The 22,453-nt window shown below is 47.4% G+C and overlaps 1 protein-coding gene across 7 annotated transcripts in view; it reads left to right on the forward strand.

The window, feature by feature from the left end:
* FARP1 (FERM, ARH/RhoGEF and pleckstrin domain protein 1) overlaps nt 1-22,453 on the forward strand; it is a 289,826-nt gene that overhangs the window by 47,418 nt on the left and 219,955 nt on the right. For 5 of the 7 annotated variants that reach the window (XM_059042018.2, XM_067016604.1, XM_059042013.2 and 2 more), the window contains exon 2: nt 8,610-8,803. In XM_059042018.2, coding sequence (XP_058898001.1) covers nt 8,633-8,803 — 171 coding nt within the window. In that variant the 5' untranslated portion in view covers nt 8,610-8,632. Of the gene's footprint in view, nt 1-723; nt 837-8,609; nt 8,804-22,453 lie in introns of those variants that run through there. The other 2 variants (XM_067016605.1, XM_067016603.1) reach the window with 2 other exon arrangements.

A 22,453-nucleotide genomic window follows, 5' to 3' on the forward strand; every position in this document is an offset into this window, starting at 1 on the left:
GCATGTTTTTGTCTTTGCCTGTCTATTTCATGGAGGAAGTAGGTTCTGCCAAATCAGCGAAAAGGCAAACAAAAGCCTTGTCTTGGGCTTCCCTGGTGGCGCAGTGGTTGAGAGTCCGCCTGCCGATGCAGGGGACGCGGGTTCGTGCCCCGGTCCGGGAAGATCCCACGTGCCGCGGAGCGGCTGGGCCCGTGAGCCATGGCCGCTGAGCCCGCGCGGCCGGAGCCTGTGCTCCGCAACAGGAGAGGCCACAACAGTGAGAGGCCCGTGTACCGCAAAAAAACACCCCCCCCCCCAAAAAAAAACCTGTTGTCTTAAGTCGTTTTTAGAACAAGGCTGGAATACAAATGAAAATGTCCTGGTAAAAGGAATGCCACTTTTTCTTGCCAAGAGCTGTTGGAAGAATCAGTCTAGTGCGTGTGTGAAACGTGGTCTTTTTCTCGGTGCAGGCGTCGAGTTAAGTGCTTGATTTGTGTCAGGTGGATTTACTTACCTCAGCTGAGCCTCATGGGGACCCTTGGACGTACGGGTCTCGGGCTGGAGCTTGAGCTAGGAGCTCCTGGGAGGCTTGTTACAACCCAGATACGGGCCCACCCTCCCGGTGCCTTTCTGATTCAGCGGGCCTGCGCGGGGGCGGAGAATTTGCATTTCTAATGAGCTCCCAGGTGGTATTGATGCGGCTTGTTTCCAGCCTCATTTTAAGAAGCCCTGCCCGCGGTGGTCAGCTTTCTCTGCGTCTTCTAGGAGAATGGCTGTAGTGGAGACGTGAAGTTCTCAGAGCCCCAGAGTCGGGCGGGCCCTCGCACTATGACAGGAGGAACATGTCACGCTCCCAGGTAGTGCAGCCAGGCTCCCCCCTCTGGGCTTGGAATTGAGCTCGCGGTGCAGGAAAAGAGGAGGCAGAGCTGGAAAGCAAGTGGAATGTAAGCCCAGTACGAGCAAAATGCCAGGGAGAAGAAAGTAAGGCTTCCCTCCCCCACCCCCAAAGAGTAGATCCGGGAAGGCTTTCTAGAGTCGGTGACACTAGAGCCGGTAAAGAGGAATATTTTAGGAGGAAAAAGCAACAGCAGCCGCCACAACACTAGGAAAATGCAGCCACGCCGAACAGTTTGGTTCCTGGGAGAGAAATCGGGGCAGGTCATTGAAATGCGCCCGGCTGGGAATTTTCACGTTTATGTTGGTATTGATTAGACTCAGGTTTTTGAGTAGAAAAGGGGTGTGGTTGAAACTAGACTTTGGAAATAACCTCTGCGACGTGAGAGACTCGCTCTTCCGCTCTGAGTTGTCCTTGAAGTACTTCGCAGAGATTTGTTAGGGGGATTTAAGATAGCCTAATTTTTTTTTTCCCCGCTAGGGTTGGAGAGGAAAGACCGTGAAGAAATATTCTTTATCAGGTTTCCACAGTTAAGTTCTCTTTTCCGTGGCGGGTGAAATGGGGCACCCAGCTTCCCAAGAGTTGATATCCTGGTGCCCCTTCTCCCAAATGATCCAGCAGGCCCGACAGTCCCTCCCTCGCCTGTTCGAAGTGTCTTGCTGATGTAAAACAGCTGATCTGCAGTCGCTCCTTCGGCTCACAGACTTTTTTGAAAGAAGTCAATCTATCCGCCCGGATAGCTGTTTTTGAACTTTCTCAAAACCCCTTATCTAAGTCCTGTGAAAGGCCAGCCGTGGCCGCCTGTGTCCTGGAGCAGCTGCTGGGCCGCGCGCCTTTCTGGGGCGTCTCCCCCTCCCTGGCCTGTGGCTCCCCGGGGACAGGAGCACAAGGTGGCTTTGTCACCTGGCACCTAAGCTGCAGTGAACAGGCGCTGGTGGAGGTTACTCCTGCTTTGCCCTTTGCCCTCCTGCGAGTCTCACGTGGTCGATCATTGTCCCCGCCCCCGCCGCCCCAAACTGGCAAACGCCAGCCCCTCCACCGTCCGCGTGAGGCCCTGGGCGCTCCGGCGGCTCTAGGACCCAGCCCTGGAGCTTCCTACAGATCTACCTCTTGGGCAGCCGCTCCTGTAAATTATTCACTTCCTATGAATTTTCTTAACCTGGAATTTTTCAGTGGCTTACATTTAAAACTGGAAGGAAGACCTCTTGCCAACCTTCTGGCCCATCAGCCTGTTTCGAATGATAATTGTCACCCTTGTTTACTGTGATTGCACCTTAGTTGATTTCATGCTTTAAAGGAGACCGGGGTGGACAGCAGGAATCTGTCCTTTTAGAAAGTGAAAATTTTTAAATTGTCTTAATTATTTTCTGAATGGTACAATTTTTTTTTTTTTGCAGTACGCGGGCCTCTAGGTCTGGAGGCCATTCACCAAGTAGTTAATTCCTTCCATTTGTTGGTGGGTTTTAGCAACTGAAAAACTCAGCACAGGTGCCTGAGATACTATTATCTGGGTACTTCACTGAAGAGCTACAGCGGAGGATGTGGGGGAGTAGTCTGTCCCAGGCAGGCCCCATCGGGTCCTGCTCGGCTACACATGTTGCTGTGGAGTCTGAACTTTTGTCCCCCTCATTGTTTTTTTTTTTTTTTTTGAACTATTTGCCTAGATGCCCAAACAATTCCTTCTTAATTTTTGAAGGTGACACAGGAAACTTCCAGGTGTTCATCATTTTAGTTATTTCTGGGATATGATATGTTCATTTATTATGGAGAATCTTTTCTTTCTGAAATGTCTACCTGAATTATACCTTAAATTTCTTGTTCAATTGAGGGTTTTTTGTCTGTTTGTTTAGGGACCCCTATTATGGGTGTGTTGGATGTTTTTTCTTTGTTTTCTATATTTATCATTTTTCTGTTCTAAATCTTTTGCTTGCTTTTCTCCATCTTTCCCCTCCAGACTCTCATATTTTCACCAGTGTGTATTTCCTTTTAGCTACTTCCATTTGGTGATTGTTAAAGCAGCCCAGATGGACTAAGACAAAGTGCCATAAACAGGAAAACAACAAATTTATTTCTCACAGTCCTGGAGGCTGGAGAATCCAAGATCAAGGACCAGTGGATTTGGTGTCTAGACCCACTTCCTGGTTCATAGATGGCAGTCTTGTGTGTTACTTTTCCTCATCATGGAAGGGGCAAGAGAGTTATCTGGATGCTTTTCTTTTTTTTTTTTTTTGCAGTACGCGGGCCTCTCACCGCTGTGGCCTCTCCCGTTGCGGAGCACAGGCTCCGGACGCGCAGGCCCAGCGGCCATGGCTCACGGGCCCAGCCGCTCTGCGGCATGTGGGATCCCCCCGGACCGGGGCACGAACCCGCGTCCCCCGCATCGGCAGGTGGACTCTCAACCACTGCGCCACCAGGAAAACCCTGGATGCTTTTCTTAAGGACACTAATCCCATTCAGGAGGGCTCCACCCTCACCAACCAATCACCTCCTGAAGGCCCTGCCTCCAGATACCATCTCATTGGGGGACACAAACATTCATTCTATAGTAGTGACTTTTTTTTGGCTGTGCCATGTGGCATGTGGGATCTTAGTTCCCCAACCAGAGATTGAACCTGTGCCCCCCGCAGTGGAAGTGTAGAGTCTTAACCACTGGACCTCCAGGGAAGTCCCTGTAGTGACGTTTTTATTCATTCTTTTTTTTTCCACCCTGAGGTGTGCCCTCATGCGTTATTTCCTTCTCATGCTTCCCTGAATTCTTGTAAATCCTTTTCTGTTTTTGTAGATAGAATCGGCTATTTCTTTGTTTTGTTAACTTATGACTGTGTTTGGGCAAAATTTTCATCTGTTGCATATAACGTTGCTTTGGTGGGTGTCTTTCATCTGTCATTCATTTTCATTTTCCCCTATTTGCAGCATCTTTGTAAAGGTCCTTTTTTGTTATTAGATGAATTCTTTATGAACTAGCTATTTACAGGAGCTTCACGTGAGCAGGAGACAAGGCCATGTCCTATGCCAGTGGGGGTGCTTGTGAGCTGAGGTTGTGTGTGTGTGTGTGCGTGCGCGTGTGTATGTAATCCTTTCAACCCTTATTTTTCTCTAGCTTGCTGAGACTGGTTGTGTTCCTAGTGGGGTCTCTCTTTTTCACTTTGCCTCGGCAACAGACTGCTTCCTGCTAATATGTCTTACCTGTGTGGTTTCTCATTCAGTTTGACCTTTCCTGCTTCCTGAAATCTCCCACCATGCTGCCTCCAGGGGAGCTCTTAGTGCTACTTGCGCGTCTGTTGCCCTTCTTTTCAGAAAGTTATTGCTGGATATCCTACTTATTTGGGGAGCATGGCTCTGGCAGGCATGGGCTCTCCAAGAATTTTCCTTCTCTGTCTGACCTTCATTGCAGTTTGGCAACTCTTTCTCATGTTTCATGGTTCAAAGCTACAGATGTCTTCCAGGTTCCCCTGGGAGGGAGTTAGCATTTTTGTGTGTGTTTTCCTTATTGCTTTTGGGTGAATTCCAAGAGGAAGTCTCTAAGCCAAGAGACTGTAACAAGACAATTCTAGTTTTTTATCTTTTCTTTGCCAGTTAAATTTTTTACTGCTTTTTTTGTTGTGGTCATTAATTTCTTTTTAACTAAATTTTCAAATAGATCTAAAGAAGAAAGTAGTTTCACAAACAACTCTTTACTTCGAGGTCTGGAATGATCATGTTAGTAATAACGTGCTATAAGGAAAGAAATATTCATCTTTTTTACCTTGACTCTTTCTTAAGGAATTTAGAAGTTGGAGGAAGTTATGGAGGTAAAGTTGGAATAGAGCATGGATTGCTATTGATAAACAGGAGGCTTTTAGGTTTGTTAGATGTGTGATGTAGAAGGCTGTGTTTTATTACTGGATTCACCAGTTTTGCTATCCAGCATCGGTTATGGTTACCCATTCATGACTTGACAGTGTTCCTCAGATATTCCCTTGATACTCTTAGGCTGCTCCACTCAAAACTCTTGGCTGGATTTATGTTTGAGTTAAACAGCACTTTCCATGAACAGTAACAATCTGCCTGCAAGTATAAAAACAAAAAGTGTGACATGCTTTGTTGAAATGTTAATATCCAGAAGTAGAAAAAATATAGGCATGAGATCATTTTGAAGACTAAAAAGAGATGAAGTTAAGGTACCAAATATCTGTTAATCACTAGCTCAATTGAATTTTTAAATGTCAAGCTGTTAAAAAATCACAATATTCTTCTGGGGATCTTGGGCCAGACTGGAGAGAAAGGGTTCCATTTGGAGGATGGGAGACTTGCTCGTTGCTTAGGTAGGACAAAGAGAAAATGTGTTTAGAGCACCTTTAAGGTGGGGGTGACATGAGAGAATAAACCCTGTCCTCCCTGCTGTCGTCTCCCTGGATGGGCGTCAGAGCCACAGCCGGACCTACCCCTCAACCCAGAGCGAGAAGAGGCCAGGTGGTGAGGCCCAGCATCAGTGACTGAGGACAGGGCCCGTCCATTCTGATGGAGTGCAGGGAGCGGAAGGTGGGCTTGGAGGCGAGCAGTGGAGGATGCTTCCAGAGGCAGGGAGGGATCAACACCAAAGTAGGAATGAGTCCAAAGAGGGGGCTGGCAATGGGGAAGGCAAACTGGACTGATGTCAGAGCTTTTTTTGGCACTTGTTTATTTTTAACCATGAGACTATGAATGGAAAACATATAAGGGAATAATTCTGCCTGGTTTGTGAAGATTATTTTAAACACAGTGTTGCCATAGTTAATTAGATCTATACCAGCCACATTTGATTCATTGCACAAATGTAGGTGATCTGTTTTTCACTTTGGTGTAAAGCATTGTAGATGAGCAAAGTCTAGTTGTGCCTTAAGACCGAGAGATGATTAAGCAAAAGATAATCACATAATCGAACAGATTGGAATTAGGTTCTTTAAAAAAAGAAAAAGAAGAAAAAAGCTTGTTTGGGGGAGAAATCAGAAAGGTACTTACTTGTATAGCAGACCTGTGAAATCATAGATGGACATTCAAGAAAGAAGGAGTAGTTCTCAAAAGGCTGGTCCTTAACTAGCATGGTGACACAGAAGTCCAATCTCAAAGGATTGCATAGGAACGAATAATAATCTCTTACAGGCTTTGGTGGAAAGTTGGTGGGGAAAGTGAGTATGGGAGAAATCAGTAGTAAATGGTGTTTCCTGGGTGGTGGTCAGGCCCTCTCCCTTTTCAGTCAAAGGGTGTGTCTTTTTAGGCCAGCGTGGTTTGATCCAATGACCCATCTTATTGAGGTGACTCCATAGTTTCTGCTCTACTGACCTCAGGGCCAGCCCTCTGTGTCACAGGGAGAACGTTCGAGGTTTCACTGAGAGGAAGGGGAGGCACCCATATGGAATTTGGTGGGAAACGTCTGGGAAGGAGCCTGACTGACCCTTCAGGAGAAGGAAGAGCCTTGGTCAAGAAGAACCTACAAAATGAGGCTCACAAACTGGATGTCTTTTCCTGAAGGAAAGAGCTGAAGGGTGACTTGTAAGATGCAGCTCTGAGGTCTATACCTCACACCACAGGTGACCCTTGAGTGCCCCTTCCGTGACTTTCTTTGTCACTGAGACAAAGGGTCATTCTTTCTCTGCCTCTTCTCCATCAGCCCTCCTGTGAATCTACTGCCATAACAAAGTCCCACAGGCTGGGTGTCTTAACAGAGGTTTATTTTCTCACAGTTCTGGAGGCTGGAAGTTTATTTTTTTATTTTATTTTATTTATTATTACTATTATTATTATTATTATTTTTTGCAGTACACGGGCCTCTCACTGTTGTGGCCTCTCCCGTTGCGGAGCACAGGCTCCGGACGCGCAGGCTCAGCGGCCACGGCTCACTGGCCCAGCCGCTCCGCGGCACGTGGGATCTTCCCGGACCGGGGCACGAACCCTTGTCCCCTGCATCGGCAGGCAGACTCTCAACCACTGTGCCACCAGGGAAGCCCGAGGCCAGAAGTTTAGATCAAGGTGTTGGCAGGGTTGGTTTCTCCTGAGGCCTCTCTCCTCGGCTTGCAGACGGCCACCTTCTCCCCATGTCCTCACATGGCTTTTCCTCTGTGCGTCCCTGGTGTCTCTTTGTGTGTTCAAATTTCCTCCTCTTATAAGGACACCAGTCAGATTGGATTAGGGCCCATCTTAATCACTGTTTTAAATTGGTCACCTCTTTTAAGACCCTATCTCCAAATGCCGTCACATTCTGAGTTACATGGGGTTAGTGCTCCAAGGTAAGAATACTGGCGGACACAGTTCAGTCCATAGCAACCCCCATGGCTGGGCATGTTTGTTCTTTCTGCTTTTTTGTTGCCACCTTCTCCCCCCAACCCCTTTCACGTTCACTCTCACCCTGGCTTTCACTGCTACGGCGAGATGGACTCTGAACCCACAGCCCAAATCCAGCTCCACTGCCACCGCGGCCTGCTGGATATCCTTTTATAACCTTCTGTGTGTCCCCAACCACACACACACCTCTTCCCTTCTGCCCTGATTTAAAACTTTCTGGTCACTGTTATACTTCAATCTCCTTCTTCTCAGTAGCTAACCATTTACAACACCGGGTTAATTTTTCCATAAAAGTGGGTTTTATTGCATCATCTTTTTATTGCCATGGCCACTGTTCAAGCTGTCCCCTCGAGCTCAGATTGTTGCCTCAGCTTTGTAACTGGACTCCCCCAGCCCCTGCCAGCCCGTCTCTGTTTCCAGCGCATTAGTATATATCATCTTCACATTCATTTGTCTCAAGTTCTACTTTTGTTGTGTCATTATTCTTATTCAGTGACTCCCTACAGGGTGAAGACCATATTTCCTAGCTAGGCATTTGATGTCCTTGGTGGTCGGATTCCAACCTAGTTTCCAAATGCATCTTTAACTCTGCAGCATTGCTTCTCACTTGTCTTCCCAAATGCCTCCTGATTTCTGTCCCAGCGCTTTCTTGATGCTGTTCTACTTCCCGGGAATTCCTTCTCCTTCCAAGCAGTTCCCAACATTTGAGACTCAGTTGAGTTCAGTTCCTACCTTCTGCATGATGGAGAAAATAACTTTTTCAATACTGTAATGTGTAGAATGGTTCCCTGGGAGAAGGGGGACAACTGGGGGAGGGTGGCAGGAAAGAAATTAATTAGGAGGAAAAGAAGAAATCGAGAGAAAAGACCCTACCTAACCTCACCTGGGTTTGTGTGAGTGTGTGTTTCGTTTCCTCAACCAGATTATAAACTCGGGAGCTACAAGATACGTTTTATCTATTTATCTTGATAATGGCCACATTACTTGGTATGTTCCGTGATCCATAAAAGGTAACTAACGGCTGCTAATGGTATGGATGAGGCACTGCTCTTTATCTTCCCAGCAGACTGCAAGTGGGAGAAAAGTGGTGCCTAGCTCATGGTAGACCCTGACTAATAATATGTAGAACACAACTGAATCTATCCTATTAAGAGCTGACTGTAAAACTAGAAAAGGATAAACTATGTAAAAGTATGCAGAAGGATAAAATATGCACAAATATTTGCATGCCTTGAGTGGCTACAGGTGACGCCGTGTGTGAATGAGCTGAACGCTCATCAGCTCCTGTGATTCCTGCACGGTGGGCGGGGCGGGGGGGGGCTGGCCATCTTGGGCTTCGGGGACGTGGCCACAGTGACGGACGGAGGTGACCAGTGTTACTGAGGTGGCCTCACTGAGTCTCCTGATGTGTCTGTCTTCTCTCTGCTTCCCGCAGGCATCATATAATCTGCCCTCATCATGGGAGAAATAGAGCAGAGGCCAACTCCAGGATCGAGACTGGGGGCCCCGGAGAATTCGGGGATCAGTACCTTGGAACAGGGACAGAAGCCTCCCCCCACGCCTTCAGGAAAACTCATGTCCGTCAGAATCCAGATGCTGGATGACACCCAGGAGGCCTTTGAAGTTCCGGTAAGCTGGGGGCAGCCTTCGGCACGGGGAGGCTCATGTCATTGCTGCGTTGCGGTGACGCGAGGTGGCAGGTCTGTGTGCTGGGCAGCTCCCTGCCCAGCCTCGCCGTGGAGCGTTCTGGTCGGTCAGTTTTTGGATTTATGCGTGGACCACGCCCAGTGATATCAGTGGGTGTGTCATTTGAATTTTACTCTCATTTTCCATATTCAAGTAGATATCCGTGTGTATATGCCTATGTATGTGTTACTTATATATCTGAATTGGGGGGAACCGTGGTCTGTGTTTGCTCATTACAAGCAGTTCCTCTCAGCGTCGACGCATGTGTGTGAGCACCCCGTTTCCCTAGGTTAGTGGCATGAAAGTTCCGAGAAAACCATCAAAGACCCGAATGGGTATTCGGACATCAGAGAAGTTGCTGGGCATGTTTGTGGGTGGGGAGTCGGGCTGCGGAAGAACCCTGATCCCAGCCCCCCAGGGTGGCAGCCCCAGAAGTGAAGAGGCCCCATCCCAGGGGCGGACCAGAGGGGTGTCCGGGAGCCGGGTAGAGAAGAAGGACAGGCAGCCTTGGCCTTGTCCATCAGCTAGCGCTGCGTACCCCCCGTGGTTCTGGTGTTTTCCTCAGAGCCCCTGCCCCGTGGCCCCTGGACTTCCCTTATCCTCCTCCCCAGCCGCCTCCCGAAATTCATTCGACTGCTGCTAGCGGTTCGGGAAGCAGTTAGTTACGTGCGGATGGAGGATTTGTTCCCGTGGCAGGGAGAGTGCAGACCTGTGTGTCCAGCTCTGTGGAACTCTGACTGCACTCCTCAAGAATTAATTAGCACCCAGAGAATTCACAGCACACTCTGGCTGTTTTCTGTGTTCTCCCTTGGGTACTACACCCACATCTCACTTGGCTTGTGCGTGTGTGGGGGTGGGGAAAGGAAGTAACTCTTGAATTCCAAACAGCCAAAGGGTAAGCAGACTTTAGGAACATAACCTGTTTTTAAAGTGGAGACGATCCATCTCTTGTTCCCGACGGCTGGAGCAACTAAAATTTAACAGTTGGCATTCATGTCGGCAGCTCATCATTTCATGGTTTATGTAATATGATTCACTAAGTCATATTCATTTCAAAGACTGTTGTTCAGAGGGTGTGAATTACCATTAAGTGTCTCAGAGAAGATAAACCTCAGAAAAGCTATGTTTTAAACCTGCCAATTTAGTGCCCGTTGCAAACAACCTTTGTATCTTTCTAATTTACTTGTTGTGGAATTCCTGTCTCTTCAAGGACTTGAACTTCTTCATATTCTGAGGCACAAAGCCGTTGCTAATCTGCTGAAATTGTAAAAACAGATTGAGGGGCACACCTGCCAGCCTGGTAGAGTCGGCCCTTCTGGAGTCAGCCCTTCTGCAACATGTCCCAGCCTCCCCGCCCCCCCACCACTGCACCTCACATCCCTCCCGCACCCCGCCTCCTTTCTCTTCATTGCCAGACTGGTTTGGTGAGGTATTTCATTTCAGTGTTTCCTCTTTGGTACTGCTAAGGACTTGTGAGCCCAAGTCTCTAGCAAAGCATTCTTTTTTTTTTTTTTTTAAACATCTTTATTGGAGTATAATTGCTTTACAATGGTGTGTTAGTTTCTTCTTTACAACAAAGTGAGTCAGTTATACATATACCTACATCCCCATATCTCCTCCCTCTTACGTCTCCCTCCCACCCCTCTAGGTGGTCACAAAGTACCGAGGTGATCTCCCTGTGCTATGCGGCTGCTTCCCACTAGCTATCTGTTTTACGTTTGGTAGTGCATATGTGTCCATGCCACTCTCTCACTTTGTGCCAGCTTACCCTTCCCCCTCCCCGTATCCTCAAGTCCATTCTCTAGTAGGTCTGTGTCTTTATGCCGGTCCTGCCCCTACGTTCTTCGTGACCTTTTTTTTTTCTCAGATTCCATATATATGTGTTAGCATACGGTATTTGTTTTTCTCTGACTTACTTCACTCTGTATGACAGACTCTAGGTACTTCCAGCTCACTACAAATAACTCAATTTCGTTTCTTTTTATGGCTGAGTAATATTCCATTGTATATATGTGCCACATCTTCTGTACCCATTCATCTGTTGATGGACACTTAGGTTGCTTCCATGTCCTGGCTATTGTAAATAGAGCTGCAATGAACATTGTGGTACGTGACTCTTTTTGAATTATGGTTTTCTCAGGGTATATGCCCAGTAGTGGGATTGCTGGGTCCTATGGTAGTTCTACTTTTAGTTTTTTAAGGAACCTCCACACTGTTCTCCATAGTGGCTGTATCAGTTTACATTGGTGTTCCCGTATGTGGTTTGCACTGAGGGCCAGCAAATGCTGCTGTTGTGTGCACAAGCTACAGGTACTGTACTGTACTGTATTCACTTGCAGTTCTTGTTTCCCTGAACCAAAGGATGTCAAAACTCCGGTCCTAGCTACTACTTAGCTAGGAACTATGTAGGAACTCCCTGCCTAAGAAATAGGAATAGAAGTGTGTTTGCATCTTTTAAAAATGATTTTACTTGATAATTTCTGTTGTTTGTGCTTTGCACTTGTAACTCCTCTGCCTGGAAAGTTTCTCATACCACCCCCTTCTGGCATAAACTCCTATGCATCCTTAGAGGTCCTATCTGTTTTACCCAGATGCCAGCTTCTTGAGGCAGTGGCTGGGGGTGTTTTCTTCCCCCATTTCAGACCTCTTTGCTCATACATCTGTCAGGGTGGAACTGGACCACTGAGATTCAAATCCCAGCTTCATCTACTGATGCATTAATCACCTTGGGCAAGGTACTTAATCTCTGTATCTCAGTTTTCTTCTCTGTAAAATGAGGCTAATCATAAACGCTACCTCATTTTATGAAAATAAAATAGTTGATACAAATAAAGGAACAACTCTTGACACGTACTAAGAGCTTGGACCATAATATGATTAGTGGTACCAATGGGCATTTGCTGCTTCACTGCTGGCTTCTTGGGGCTGGGACCTCGCCTTACTGTCTCATCCCCAGCACCTTGCACAGCGCCTGGCATATAGTAGGTGCTCATTAAGTGTTTGCCGACTGACTATTAGGAGTAGACTGAATCTTACAAGTAGAATTAATGCTGTTGTTAGTTTTTCACATGCTTCATCCATTCATGTTTAATTTTTATTTTTGGAGTTGAGTCAAAATGTTCCTTCTCAACCCATGGGCAACAGATGTTTTCCATAACTGCCTGTAGAAAGGCAGCAATCAGCATTTTTATTGACTAAGCCGATTCTAAATTGCTACCTTGTGGTCTTTAAGAACGGAATCGGCCAGGTCTCTGCACAGCTGGGAAGCATCAGGCTGGCTGTGGTGACTCAGCCGCCGTGCTTGGGATTGGAGCAGAGGGACGCAGGATCACAAGAGACGCGGCTCCCCATAAGTGCTTTAAACCTTGCTCCAAAACTTTCTGCTGGGAATTCATCAAGGCCAAGTGTCTGAGCCTGGAAGTGTCCCCTCGGCCCACACGTGCTCCCTCCTCAGACTGGTCACCCCACAAGGATGAATTCTCCTCGCCGATTCACATGCATCACACACATGAGCCGGCGCTTGGCCAGAAGTCGTTACAGTTTCCCTTGGGGGACATTCTTCCGTGAACCACAGCTTTCCTTGGGGGGTTGAGTTTCCTGGGCCTTTCCTAAGACTTTTGCTTTAGAGGATGGATGAAGGCAAAGTCATCATGTAAAAATGCATGTTCCCTAAACACTTCCTGGCACAGATAACCACACCAGTCTTCCTCATTTCTTATAGCCTTGAATGAAGTCTTATGAAAGAGTTTAATCCTTTGAAAAGCGTGAGCAGTGAGCATCAGACTTTTCTACGCCATGGCTAGTTCTACCGCCACCTTTGCTCTTGAACTTGGACCGTCTTTTTAGGTATTTCTTCCTCTACAGAGTTGAAAGTTCAAAAGTAATATTTATAGTAAATTCTTACGGGGCGTTTTATCGTCTTTATGTGGAAAAGGCTGTGCAGATAAGCCCCAACCTGTGGTTTGTGATATATGCAGCTTTCCCTTCCAACCAGAGATTATACGTCGAGGTGACTTTTGTGGGTCTGAAAGGGTTAAATGAGTCCCTCCACTCCCACCCCCGCCAGGACCATCCCCCTTGACGGTTCCTGAGAAGGTTTCATGTGTCCTGTCCTCACGACCCCGCTGGTAAACACATGCTGTTCCTGCTGACGTTTGTAGGGTGAAGCAGATGGCGCCTTCCCCAAGTGTTTATTCAGTTTACGTGTTTTCATTAGCAAGGCCACTCTAGCAAGAGTGGAGAAGAGCAGAGGAAACGGAGCCACGTTTTGCTGCTTTTGAGCAGCCCTGGTGAAAACGCTTGGGAGAGATGCTCACAGGTGACGCGAAGACGCCTGGCCTTTGTTGCTGCGTAGCGAGCGGGCGTGGCCTGGTGCAGGTGCGGCCGTGCGCTCCGTGTCAGCCATAGCCGTCCCGGGGAGTAATCCTGGCGCCCTGTGTTTGTGTCTTGTCGTTGCTTTACTCGGAAGCTTTTACAGCTCCCAGCTGCCTGCAGATAAAGTACGGATTTCTTAGTCTGGGGAGGCTGGGAGAGAGCTCGGCCCTTCCCGGAGGGCCCGCCGCAGCTGGCTGAGCTGCTCCAGCTACTTCGTTGTTATTTCCCACCGTGGCCTCTCAAGCCAGAAAATTCTCTTACCTGTTTACGTGCTTAGTTTGGGCCTCCCACAGGTAGAATGGCACCTCTGTGGAGGCATGGCCTCTTTTGTTCCTGTTTATCATCAGATTCTACACCTCAGCAGTGCCTGGACCCAGCCGATGCCGTAACCTGTGACCGACCGCCCACACCTCTGTTCAGCCATTTGCCTCTCGCACGTGAGGAAAGGTGGCTGGCGCTGTCATCTCTGTAAGATGAGGGAACCCTTGGGGAGTGCTTCGAGTCACTTCATGGCATTTGCAGGGTGTTGGGGTGGGACTGAGATCAGAACCCGGCTCTCATGACCACAACGTTATCCGCCTTCCCCGACCCCGACCGGCCGCTTCTTATAAGATCCCTGGGCTTCCACTGTCTTGCCCTATTGGATCTTTTCAAACTTGCCTCCAAGGCTCCCAGACAGAAGGCACCGCAGCCTCGTCTTGGGGCTGCTCTGGTTCTCTTTCCATTTCTAAACACCAGCCAACATCCACTAACAAATTTGTCAAGATCACCTCAACCCTTCAAGCCTCCCCCGTGGCTCTTGCTGGGGGCCATCTCTCTCTCCTTATAGTACTTGTTATGCAGTACCTCTAATTAGACTCACAGGCTGCAATCTTGCTTCTCTCCCTAATTAGTTCCCTTATGACCCTGCTGTGACTTGGTTTTCCTTCTTTGCAAAATGAGGTGTTTGGTCCAGATGATACTACAGGCTTTTTTTCCTCCCTTTCTTTTTTTGGAAGTCAGCACCTTGTGTTGACATCTTTGTTGATGAATTGCCTTTTCATGACTGTATTTGTTAATTCCCCAGGCAGATGGTAAACTCTTTCGGAAAAGGGATTTTTAATCTTAAAAAAACCCACAAAATTCTGAGCCTCCTCAGAGATAGTAGTTGTTGTGTAACTAGTAAGTGCTCAAACCAATGTGGTCAGGTGAATAAGCAGACGGTATACAATATGTTGCTTATGGAGCATCAGGAAACGTTAGGAGTGTGTGTGTGTGTGTGTGTGTGTGTGTGTGTGTGTGTGTGTTGGTGGGAGGTGGGGTAACTTACATAAATCTCACTAAACTAAATTGGGCCGAACTTTACTCTACTTGAAAATTGTAGGTAGAAGATGGAAAGAAATCAGATATTTTCTAGACAACACGTTATTAGCAGGAAGCAAACAAGTTTGTTGAAAACAAACATCTAAAATTTTTAAGAAAAATAATTAGGTTGCACGTCATAAAAGACTGCAAAGAGTTTTTTTGTTTTAGGGAGGGCAAAACTGCCTATGTTATCTCAGACCTAATTAGGAGTCTCACACAGTCAACCCATAAATGATTAAACATTTATTGCATTTTCTTACATTTTGAAATGAAGCAGTCGTTTAATTTCTTTAATTTTCACTGAAGCCTTGGCTTGACGTCAGTCGAGGGCTTCTTCCTCCAAGTGCTCTGTGGTTCTGCAAAAGCTCGTAAACGGTTAGAGAATTTGAAAACTGTCTTCATAGGCTTGTGCTCAGAAAAAAGGATATAGCGGAAGTTTGTCTTTTTAAAAAGCTCTGTGTGTCCTTTTGGGGACCCCCCCCAGTTCACATCGGGGAAAGCTGAGGCTGATGGCTTGGAGCTGGCCTTGTGTCACTCATAGAAAAGCATGGTCCTTTTCTCTGTCGTTGTCTTATTTTGAATGATTTTGTTTCCGTTTTAAATTTCTATTTCAGTCATCTTAGAGACTATGCCTTTTTGGATAAGCCACTAAATGTCGTTTTTTTTTTTTCTCCCCGAAGAGGTGGAATGTACATTTAACCAAGATCTTGGGGGGAAATATATCTTCCTTCTTAATATGTACTCTGCTTCTCAATTCCCCTGGAATCACAAGTCCGCGGCAGTGGGGTTATTTCTTGCAGTTGATTGGATTATATGATCTTAGAAGGCAGGTGTGCGTTCAGGGGTCCTTTATTTTTTTCTTTTGCGTAAAGTGCACGTAGGAGGTGATGGTGGTGATACTGAGACCTAAATAAAATTTAATTGACCATTGAAACCAGAAGGGAGATGTGCGTGCCCAGAGCTCCATTAACTGCCCCTTAAGCAGTTGCAGTTTGAACCAGAATGAGGGGAAGGAATTTCACAAGTTCACTCAGCTTTTTAAAAATGAGTCCATAATTCTTTCCCCTTATCAGTGTTGCTTTTGGCTCCTATTATTAGCAGAGTTTCTGAAAGAGTATTTATGTCCACTCGGCTTTGCATGGTCCTTTCTGTGTTTTATTTAACTTGAATGATAAATGGTCCATCTGGGTCTGGTCTCATGATGTTAAATTTAAGGGCTATTTTAATAGATAAAAAAAACTTTTTTTCGTAATTCATTTCAGTGGAATACTGTTGGCCTTCCTTTCTAGTTCCTTAGAAGCAAAGAGTAGAACTTAAATGTTGGCCCGAAATGTTTGTGTGCCCCTTTCAACTTCACTGTAGACCCTTGATCAAAGTCATTTCTGAGGCTCTGACACGATGGCAGGAATTCTGTAACAGCTGTTTGCTATTTTCTCCCTGAAAAGTCTCTCAGTAGACACTAATAAATAAAAGGAATAAACTGTAATTGAGAATGTCTGTATCAGACATTAAAGTGGGCCAGTATTCTGGGGAAACTGTAGCGAGTTTGAGAAGCTGCTTTTTTCCCTCCCCTCTTTTAAGTGGAGATAATAAATTGTCTGAATTATAAAAACAGAGCGGTTAAAGGGAAAAGTCCAGGCCTGTGCATCCAGGCTCCAAGGCTTGCTAGCTGGGTGGCTCTGGGTGAGAAGATAGCCACTCTCAACCCATGTCCTTGTCTCCGAATCCAGGGGACACGTACTTCATGGGGCCGAGGTGAAGCTCACGTGAAATATCTTCTGAGAAAACACCTCGCAGAGTCCCGGATGCAGATTAGTTTCTCCTTAAAAGCTAGTCTCTTTTTCTTCCTTTCACACTAAGCTTTACTCCCCTTCTTGTTCATTAGCAGAATTGAGACTGTGCTTGCATTGTAGAGCTCTTGGGTAGGTGAAATGGAAAACAAGCATATGAAAACACTTTAAAATTAAAAACTTAGCATACTTGTCAAGTGGACTAATTCCCTTTTATAACACCCCCCCACCCCCACCCCACCCCCACCCCCGCCACCAGCTTTCTGTATAGTCTCGCGTGAGTCTTTCCTGAAATAGAGATGAGGATCCCAGGTGGCTTTTGGAGGTGTGTAAGAAGAAGGTGTCACCTGGACAGGTGTGATGAAGTCTCAGCTTCTCAGTTACTCCCTTTTTCCGACGTATCTGTAGCCCCTCAGAGCGTCAGTTCCCTTAGCTTTAACATCGAGGGCGTGTTCGTGTAGCTTAAACATTTTATGTGCATGTCAGCTTCGCTGAGTTCTTGGTCTCCTTCATTTACTTAGTCCAAAGCCTCTCAGTTTTCCTGGAGTCAGGATTTTCCTCGGAGAACCTCTCATCCCTCTGGCACAGGTTGGCTGTAGGATTTCAAGGTGGTGGACGGAGGGTTTCAGGACCTTCTGGGACGGGTCTTCTTCTCTGCTGGCTCCTTTGAAGGAAGCGTTTAGTTGGCTAGATACCCCTGTGCTGAATGTGAATGTGAAACATATTAACAGACAAATCAGACTGATATTTAAATTATCTGCTATTTTATTTTTTATGATTCACTTATTTGCTGTCTTTCATCAATTCGAACATTGGAGTTGGACATCATAGCTTTAACTCCTAAGAAAGATATTGGAATGATTTAATCAGTGTGGGATCTGCAGAGAAAATGATCGTGTGAAAGCAATTCTAAAAGTCATACTTGATAACTGTGAGCCAAGAGCCTTATAGATTTCTCTTTCCTCATTTATATAAACAGGAAGCTAGACTTGATACCCACAATAGAATTCCAGAGCACTGGTGTTATTTTATGGAATGTGATCTTGGAAACACGATATGAGTCCCACGAATATTTATGGACACGCACGGCAAGGTGTTGCTAATAAGAAAATGAACAAAAATAATGGCTGCCCTTTAAAAAAAAACAAAAACAAAAACAAAAAACCCCTTGCTGCGTGCCAGGCTTTGTGCTACATCTGTACTTACGTTCTTTCATTTATGGCTGATCGGTGAATCTATGAGGTAGGCATGAATGACCCCAGTGAGGCATAGAGGGCAGAAAGGGCTTGATCTAGGCCGAAGAGCCAGGGTCCCGGCCCAGCCCCTCTCTATACTTAAGGCCCGCTCTCCCCATGCCATTAGATGGCATGGCTTCAGGGCCTTAGGGAGCCCATAGAGAGTCCAACCTACCACAGCAGTCGTGCTGGGCCGTGAGACAGATGCCAGCGATAGATACTCTTAAGTGTGTAGGATGGGTTAAGAGGGCTGAGCCTGCAGGAGGAAAGCCCAGTGACACACGGTGGTGACTGACACGGGCCCCGGATAGAATGCTGGGGCGCTCACAGACACGGGAGAAGTGAAGGAGGTAGAATCGATAGGACTTGCAGCGCGTGGGAGTGGAGCACAGACAGTCCTTACGTTTACACCTGGGTGGCTCCGTGCCGCCACGGAGGACTGGGACATCGGCTGGCCTTTCTGTGACAACTGTTGTACCGGAAATGATGCCTTCCTTCAGTGGACGTGAGAGGCGTGTTGCTAATTTGCTGGTGAAAGGCGCTCCCTCATTTATAATCACAAAGAAGAATCTGTGACTCTATAAATGAACCTCTGAGATCCACAGTGATTATGTAGATTGTACACACTGGAAGTATCAAATGGTGGCTGATTGCTTGCTTTCCGTTTATATTAGGAACATCATATTTACTCTGCATTTCAATTTCCTCGTCATCCAGAAGCAACTCTGTTCAACTTGCCGCACGTAAGTGAAGGCCGGGCTGGGAAAGCGTTGACACCCAGTGCCTTCAAGTGACGTTCAAAATCCTAAGAAAGGAATGGGGGTGTTACCTGTCCTTTAGTTTTGATGCCATTTTACTGATGAGGCGAACTGTCGAGTGAGCTTGGCTGTCATGTCATCTTCATGGTCATTTGTCAGAACGCGTTTCCGCAAACAGAACTCAAATGCTCACATTACCTTTGATGTAGGTATAAGGCTGGGTGTCTAAAGCATTGAAAAGCAAGACCCAAGAGCACTTGTTGAGTTACTAGGGTGTCAAGACAGTGCCTTTTTCACGGTTACAATCTGTGTTAGTTTCTTAGGGCCTCTGCGACGTGGTACCACAAACTGGACGGGGTTCAACGACAGAAATCCATTCTCTCTCATTTCTGAAGGCCAGAAGTCCAAGATCCAGGTGTTGGCAGGATTGGAGCCTTCTGAGGGAGAATCTGTTCCATGGCGCTCTCCTAGCTTCGGGCGATTTGCCGGCGGTCTCTGGGGTGTCTTGCATCTCTGCATCCATCTTCACGTGGCCTTTTCCCTTTCTGGGTGTCCGTCTCCAAATTTACCCTTTCTAGTTCGTTCGGGTTTTTCCTGAGATGTTACGGAAAAACCTGAACGAAGCCTTTGGCCAGCCCAGTGTAAGGAGAGCGGCCGTAAACGATTAGGGCCCACCCTCCTGACCTCATGTAAACTTGATGACCTCTGTAAAGATCCCTTTTCCAAATAAGGTCACGCTCTGAAGTACAGGGCTTGAGCACTTAAGCCTGTGAGTTTGAGGGGGCCCCAATTCAGCTCATAGCAAAAGCGTATTTAAACAGTGGGGAGACGAAGGGGAAAGAACGGCGGTATTACCCTGAGCCTCGAGACGGCTTTCGCTTAACACGCCTTTTAAAAATAAAACACTGCACTCTTTGTTCTCACGGAACAGTTTGTGCAAAGATTTCCTTCTTGGTATGTTTTTTTAAAAACACAGTTGAAGCGCATTGTACGTAAGGCTGTCTGATGTGTAACGCGAAGCATTCCTCAGTTCCTGATTCCAAGTACGTATCCCTGAACGAGGGACGAGCAGAAAGAGGAAATAAAAAGGCATGCGTGACTGAGCTTCCCAGGCTCCGGGGGACACTTGAATGGGATAGATGTCCAGTAATAAATACTTGGTAACATTTTTATGGAGGTCCACACGCCCCTGCGCTGGTGCTGTTTTCTCAGTGCTGGCCTCGAGTTGGTTTTCCGAATCCTAGCTGAGCCGCCTCTCCATCTTGTCCCCTCCCGTCACATCTGCCCTGCAACCTCGCAGGGCCCTCCCCTCCCTCGACCCTCTTCTCCCGGGGCCCCCAGCTTCTCCCTTGCTTGGCTGTGATTCTGGCGGCGGCTGCCCTTCCTTTCTCCCCTGCTGCTGCCCAAGGCAGTGAAGAGCGGTTGGAGAAAACGTATCACGGCAGAGGTTATTGTCACTGTAAATTTACAAACTCAGATCTTCCCTGGTCCTCGGAGCATCCCGGTTACCGAGCCAGAGTGCACCACTGCTTTCCTGGCTCCCACGGTGGCTGTCATAGACCCTCCCAGTCCCTTCCAGTCGGCTCTCGCATTCCTGCGGCTACACGAGCTTAGTCTAAAGGGGCAAGAAGAGGGACTGGCTCTCAAGCGGGTCGTGCTGTGGCCACGCAGGAGGGCCCGGCCAGCGGCAGGGATGCCCGTCGCCAGGGCCGGAGTAGGGCCAGGAGGGACCCCGAGGAGGGTGCGGGTGGACCACCCGCACCCTGTTGGCGTCGCCTGTCCCTGAACCGGAGGCCCGCAAATGCGGAGCCCAAGGTGAGTGGTCTGTAGAGGCCGGCCAGTGGGGCCGTGAGACGGGGGCCGGGGCACCCCATCTCTTGGGAGATGCCCAGGACTTGCACCTCACAGAGAAAGTCAAGGCCGCCAGGCATGGGCTCCCAAAGTTCCTGTCTCCTAAAACTTAGGCTCGTCTCTCTTCCCCTGCCTTCGTTTCCATCCTTGCAGCCTCACCTCTGACCCTCCAACCTTCATTCCATCTCGCGCAGGACACTGCTTCCCATGGCGGGCGCCAGCAAAAATGCCTTCTATTCACATGTAAGTCCTGTGATTCCTGGGCATGACAGTTTAATACTAGAAACCAGATGATTTAAAAATTTAAGAAAGGACAGGGTGGTGCAGTCGTTATAGCATACACTGAATCTGTGAGTTGAAACAAAAGTTAGATACTGCTGTTGGCCATCTATCATGCCTTTACCCGATTTAGATATTTTTGTAAGTACCAAGATGACATATTTTATTAGAGCTGTTAAATGGAATGTCTAGTTTCGTAATAAGCACCAAGGAGTACTCCTTCCCTTTATTAACTGGGTTTCAGGTGTGTTGAACAGCTCACCTATCCAGGTAGGTTTCATGGGGGTGATCAGAGGTCCTCTTTGCTGACCACGGGATGAGGTACCTGGACTCGCCCCGCCCCGGGCTCTCCTGGTTGGAGCTCTCACCCGTTATTCACAGCACAGAGGAGAGCCTTCATTCCAAGCAAACTCTTGGTGTTGGCTGCCTGTGAACTTTCCGAATCCCCTAATGACAAAGTTAACCTGTCTTTCCCCGCCCCACCCCCCTTCCCTTCCTTTCCAAGGGCAGTTTCTCTAAGACGGGCTTCTCTTTTAGTGCCCACGGCTGCCTTCCCTTTTGAAGCTCCTGTAAGGTACATGGCAGCCTCAGCAAACAGAGTTTTAATTTTATCTAGAAAACTGGTTCAGCAGAACCCAAGCTGCTGCCAGCAGCCCGTAGGCACCCTGCCAGCCCGGGGCTGTTTAGAGAGAGATTTATGTGGGTACAAGTCGCAACGCTTAGCTTCCAAACTTATTTTTGCCCTCTGTTTGGCTCCAAAAATGCTTGACCAAGGGGCCTGGAGAGTTGGTTTTGGTTTTGGTCGCTGTTTCATGGTACACAAAGTACTAGATGAAAGAAGTTCTTTTTCTCTGTGCCCTGTACCCATGTGAACCCTGGAGCTGATCAGTGATGTTTCAAAGTCCTATTGGCAACACTTTGTGCAGTGGCATTGAAGCGATGCTTTAGTGGTCCATTTTCCTAGCCTACTCCATCACTCAGCAATGCAATTTGACATTTGGTGAAATATAATGTATCCGTTTGCAAGGGCTGCTGTAACATAGTACCAGGGAGGGGGCAGCTTGAACAACAGAAATCGATTGCCTCACAGTTCTGGAGTCTGGAAGTCTGAGATTAAGGTGTGGGCAGGGTTGGTTCCTTCTGAGGCTGTGAGGGAGAATCTTTTCCATGCGTCCCTGCTAGCTTCTGGTGGGTTGCTGGCCATCTTTGGTGTTCTTTGGCTTGTAGATATATCTCTACCGATCTGTGCCTTCATCTTCACCCGGCCGTCTCCTTCTGTGTGTTTGCCCTAGTTTCTCCCTTTTATAAGGCCACAGTCATACCGGTTTAGCACCCACCCTAATGACCCCATCGTAACTCGATCAGCTGCAAAGACCCATCTTCCAAAATAAGGTCACTGGCTGCTGGGTGGGAGGGTGGAGCAGTTAGGACTTCGGCATGTGAACTTTGGGGAGATACAGTCCAGCCTGTACACACAGCAGTTTTCACTGTCTGGCTTCTTTATGAAACATCATTTGCGAAATGGATGGGCCGTTTGCTGCCGTGACTTCTAGGTTTGCAACGTGCGCACCCAAGTTCTCTGCTCTGGTTCCTTTGGGTCGCGATGTAGAATGGGGCATTTCCCTAACAGGTGGGGGAGAACTTTATCACATAAAACTCCCTTAAATCACGTGTATGCATGATTAAAATGGGAACTGTAGTCTGGGCAGTCATAGTAGATGGGAAATCTTGGCTGTTTCGATCAAGCGAACTGTAGGAGTGGGTTGGTTTGGAGTAATTTTCCTTCCTTCTCCAGCATTTTTTTGTGGATCAGCAACGGGAGAGTGCCGACTGGAACGTCACTGTGTAGTATCTCCCAATATCACTCACTCTGATGCTGGCAGATAGCCATTCTTTTGACGTATTGGTCTAGGTTGAAAAAATAAGCCTTCACGGCTCTCCCAGCATCCTCTGTCTTGGAGC

Source organism: Kogia breviceps, chromosome 16, assembly GCF_026419965.1.
Source record: "Kogia breviceps isolate mKogBre1 chromosome 16, mKogBre1 haplotype 1, whole genome shotgun sequence".
In the NCBI taxonomy this organism is placed as follows: Eukaryota; Metazoa; Chordata; class Mammalia; order Artiodactyla; family Physeteridae; genus Kogia; species Kogia breviceps.